Genomic DNA, 4822 nt, shown 5'->3' with positions numbered 1-4822 from the left:
GGAAACCCCCCCCCCCCCCACCATTCTTACAAGTGTGTTAGAGAAGGAGTGAGGCTTAGAAGCTTGCCTAGCATGTGGTTTTAAAAATTTTAAATATGGTTTACATTTGATTTCACTTCAAAAGGAAAAATGTTTGTGTCCAGTCAGCACTTTGTGGACACATCTGTTCTCTTTGCTCTTACACGTCACTTACCCAATTTCCATTACAAAGCCTGGAACTTTTTTTTGCTACCATTGTTGCTATTTTCAAATGTTTTGAAATAGCACAGAGTGAGCATATGGGACAAAGTAGTGAAAGCCAGGAAATTATGGTGTCAGCTTCCTGCCACCTTAGTTTTGGATAAATTGTTTAACAGCTCCAACTTTACTTAGACGAACCAAAGGAAACTTCAGTTAAGAGAGAAAGCTATGTATTTGCGTGTTAAATTGAAAGGTTAATTTTTTCCCGTTCTAGCTATGATAGCAGCGGAACTTCCAAAGATGAAATTAAAGAGAGATTTGCCCAGACCATGGAATTTGTTGAGGAATATTTGAGAGATGTGGTGTGTCAGAGGTTCCCATTCTCTGATAAAGAGAAAAATAAGCTCACTTTTGAGGTAACTGTGCCACTATAATTGTATTGTTGTGCGTTTCTAAAGTAAAACTAATTGCTGGTAGTATTGGAGGGATGTTGTAGCTGTGATGATCCAGGAAATACGTGAGACCTGAAGAAGACTGCACTGCATCGTGCATGCAAAAACTTGTGTAACTCAATCCCAAGCATGCAGCTGGCCCACTAAAAGTTAGCAGCCACGTAAATCCTTGCCTCTCGCAAAACTAAATGCTGAAACTTTGCTTTTAGTATTGGGTGAGTTGGAGGGCACCATGTGAACCCAAGTCTTCAGCAAGCTCTTAGTCCTTCCTCCTGTAAGCGATTCCATTTGCATTTGTATTAGCAGGCCTTCTGGTAGGGGACAGAGAGCAAAGTCATGTCTTAAAAGTATTTTCAGCATCTGTGTTTCCTTTCAGCGCTCCCCATTGGAGTTGTTGTATTGAACTTTGCTGACATGTTCAGTTTGATCTTCCATAGGTGACTCATGCACTCATCCAGTAGAAAAAGATGCAATAGTACATGTCTTGCCAAAGCGTTTATAAGAAGGAATAGCTTGAATAAAATAGAATGAAAACATTGATTAAATACTTTATGATTCACCATACTTGAAGAACATTTATGAAATACTTTTGAGTAACAAAATTCACTTCTTCTCTACTACAGAAAGAGGCTACATTTAAGCATGTAAACTATTTAGTCAAGTTTTGTCAAGGTTTGGAAACCATTATTCCTTTGCCTCTCTGTGAGGGGTGGAAAGGGAACGCCGTTCTTGGCAACTAGGGGTTGTCAAGAATTATGTCGTCTTTTGGAAGTGCTCCCTGAAGTTGATTAATGCTTACTAATTTGTGTAATTTATATAAAAACATGAATGTTATAATTTTTCTGGACTTGTTTTACTTTCTTTCCTGCTTCATATTTAATGCATATTGTTATGGAATATTTATTTGTGGTAGTTTTAAATACAGGTTTCACTGAAATGATGTTGTCGAATTAGCAATAAAATTATATAATAAAATGACCTAACTTTCTAGTAAAAGTAGACAACAAAATTGCACATTCTACTAATTTAAACCAAAGTAAATTCAAACCTCCGATGCATACATTTAATAAAATGAAGTAATATGAAATGGTAGAATAAAACATTAAAAACAGGGAGTTCCTTTAATTTTTGGCCCTTACTCTTCATGAACGTAGTGTAAAAGACCCATTGAGTATAGGCTGTAAGTAGTTAGAGAGGAGTTGCATTGGTTTTTTTTCTTCATTGGCCCAATACTTAATTTTCTACCAATAGAGAGATCCATTTTCCTCATTCAAGGAGCACACGATACTATTAATAATGACTTTCTGGAATAGTTTGAATAGAGTAGCAAGTAGCAAAAGGTTTTTAATATGTTAAGTATTAAAATACCTGATAACAAATAGAAAACTTATTTTAATTATTAGAATATAAAATTATGAATTGTCGCTTGTTCCTTTCTATAAAGGCTGTGAGACGAAAGAGCTCTAATGTTTTAAAATACAAGAAAAAAAGGAAGAAACAAATCTCAATGGCAAAAAGGAAGGTTAATCTATGTTTCCATTTTGAATAGGTTGTGAACTTGGCCAGAAATCTGATATATTTTGGTTTCTACAACTTCTGTGATCTTCTAAGACTAACCAAAATCCTTCTTGCTATATTGGATTGTGTGCATATTACTACGATCTTCCCCATTACTAAGATGGCAAAAGGAGAAGAAAATAAAGGTGAGACTGAAAAATGACATGGGGAGTGTGGGAAGAGACCTCTTGAGTAGGGGTAAAGAACACGTTGGCAGTAGGGTGCACCAATAAAGATTTCTGGCCAATACTGATAGCTGGTGGTACCAGCCGGTGCCTATCTGATAATTGATATTTAGTAAGAGTGCAAGGCACTTAAAACTACTGACAAATCAACATTTCTTGTTTTGCATTTATAACATGCCTGCATGTGCATGTCTCCCGCCTGTTCCAGCCCTCGATGGGAATGCGGTGACCGCCTTATTCCTACGCACGTTGCCCCCTCACCCATGCTCCTACCTGCAGCCCTGCTCCTGGTGCACCACGTGCGGGTGGGTGGGGCAGACCCGTGTGCAGACAGCGGTGTTGGGCATGTTTGGAGCCCCAGAGCACGCTGCTGCCTTAGTGCTGGCAGGCCCCGCGCAGCTGAGCTCCTGCAGCTTCCAGGGAGAAGCCACTTTTGCAGCAGCCTTGGCATTCGGACATGGCTGGTCCCTTTTGGTGCCGAGTGCAGCGCCGTGTGACTGCTTCCTGGCACCCCCTCCCGCTCCTGCTCGCTGGGATGTGTAGTCTGCTGCGGATTGGGCCAAAGACGGGAGGGTGTGAGGACCGGACTGTGCTCGCCAAGCTGCTCTGGGCATGCAGCCATGCTTATCGGCTACAACAACCAAGTAAAGCTGATAGTTGATGACGTTACTTCCTTTATCAGTGACAATCTGATAGCCAACTGATGTATCGATTTGCCCCTACTGGGCAGTATATAATTTAACCTGGGAGATGCTATGGCTTCCAAAAGTTCTTTAATCTGTGGAAGTCCTGCTGATTTTTGCAGGAAATTTATTAAGGCACAAAAAGATGCTGGTTCCTTGTTTTTGTTGTTTTATTTTCCCAAGAGGATTTAAAGGCCTAACTGCCCTTGTTCCATATTGAGGCAGTTTGACCTCTTGTAGGACATGAAAGGTTGCGTGTTTTGTTAACTGTATTCTGAATGCACCATCATAATCCTACTGTGTTTTACCTGCCTGTCTGAAGGGAGCAACGTGATGAGGTCAATCCATGGAGTTGGGGAGCTGATGACTCAGGTTGTACTCAGAGGTGGTGGATTCTTGCCCATAGCTCCTATGGCTGCTGCACCCGAGGGTAATGTCAAGCAAAGTGAACCAGAAAAAGAGGACATCCTGGTAATGGACACCAAGCTGAAAATCATTGAAATACTTCAGGTACCAGGGACTCGAGAAATATTAAATCATCTTATCTTGTGGTGTGGTGGGATGGGTGTTGTATTCATCTAGATGTTAGCCTAGCTGTTGGGAAGAGACAGGAGTGCTTCTGGTCTACTCTTGCTTGCATATTCTTCTTATAGTGGATAGGTCTTTATAAAGGCAAACACTCGCCCTCCTGAAACACTTCTTTGCAGATCAAAATGGCCAAATCCATAAAGGCAGTTCCTATACAGGAGGTGCCAGTTGTCTGATTAACTTGTAAGTGAAATGAAGCAATGGAACTAAGACCTAAGAGGAGCCCAGGATCATTTCAGGGACTTGATATGCTACTTTGAGTGAGCATTTTGTTAAAGCATGGCTGCTTCAAGAAGAGTTTTATATTCCCCTAATCTTGCTCTCTAACTGCCTTCGTGCATCCCACTTTTGGGTGCCTAGGAGAAGGGGTCTTCACTTGGTGCCTCTGCAGTGGGTACATTAACGGCTGCATAAACCAGTGAACGTTCTCTGTGCACATTTTCTCCTCAGTCTTTTTGGCTTGACTTTTTGTTGTTTGCCAGTTGCTACATTCCTGACTCACTCAGTTTATTTAAGTCACTGACAGCATAAGGATCAAAGGGAGAAGGAGAGCACACAAGCCTCCATGGCTCACCAAAAGCATCCGGGAATGTCTCCTTGCTAAAAAGGAAGCTTACACCCAACGGAAAGAAGGGGTCATCACCAGGGAGGACTATTCTGCAGTTGCTCGGGGATGTAGGGGGGTAGTTAGGAAGGCCAAGGCAGAGATGGAACTGGGACTAGCTTCCCAGATCAAGGATAATAAGTCCTTTTTTAAATACATAGGGGGCAAAAAGAAGGCCCCGGGTAATGTGGGGCCTTTGCAGGACGTGTTGGGAAATTAGGTCGTCACACCAGACGGCAGAGCCAACACGTTTAACGATTTCTTTGCCTCCGTCTTCCTAAGTAGGGACCAGAACAGCCACCTCCCTGCTGGGCCCCCCTCGGGCCCCGGGGGAGGCGCACCTGGGCCAAGGGTTAGCGAGGAACTAGTTAGGGAGCTTCTGGAGGGGCTGGACGTATTCAAGTCAGCCGCTCCGGATGATCTCCACCCTAGAGTTCTAAAGGACTTGGCTGAGGTCATTGCAGGACCCCTGGCACGGCTTTACGGGCGCTCGTGGTGCTCTGGAGTGGTGCTGGAGGACCGGAAGAGGGCCAATGTGGTTCCTATCTTCAAAAAAGGGAGGAAGGAGGACCC

The 4822-nt window shown here is 42.9% G+C and overlaps 1 protein-coding gene across 2 annotated transcripts in view; it reads left to right on the top strand.

The window, feature by feature from the left end:
- ITPR1 (inositol 1,4,5-trisphosphate receptor type 1) overlaps positions 1-4822 on the top strand; it is a 327597-nt gene that overhangs the window by 134641 nt on the left and 188134 nt on the right. For both annotated transcript variants that reach the window (XM_019504707.1, XM_019504708.1), the window contains exons 20-22: positions 455-596; positions 2182-2335; positions 3380-3567. In XM_019504707.1, coding sequence (XP_019360252.1) covers positions 455-596; positions 2182-2335; positions 3380-3567 — 484 coding nt within the window. The remainder of the gene's footprint in view (positions 1-454; positions 597-2181; positions 2336-3379; positions 3568-4822) is intronic.

Source organism: Gavialis gangeticus, unplaced genomic scaffold (genome assembly GCF_001723915.1).
Source record: "Gavialis gangeticus isolate Ggan-Ray unplaced genomic scaffold, GavGan_comp1, whole genome shotgun sequence".
NCBI lineage: Eukaryota > Metazoa > Chordata > Crocodylia > Gavialidae > Gavialis > Gavialis gangeticus.
Note: the sequence above shows the minus strand (reverse complement) of the source record. Positions and strands in the feature narration are given on the sequence as shown.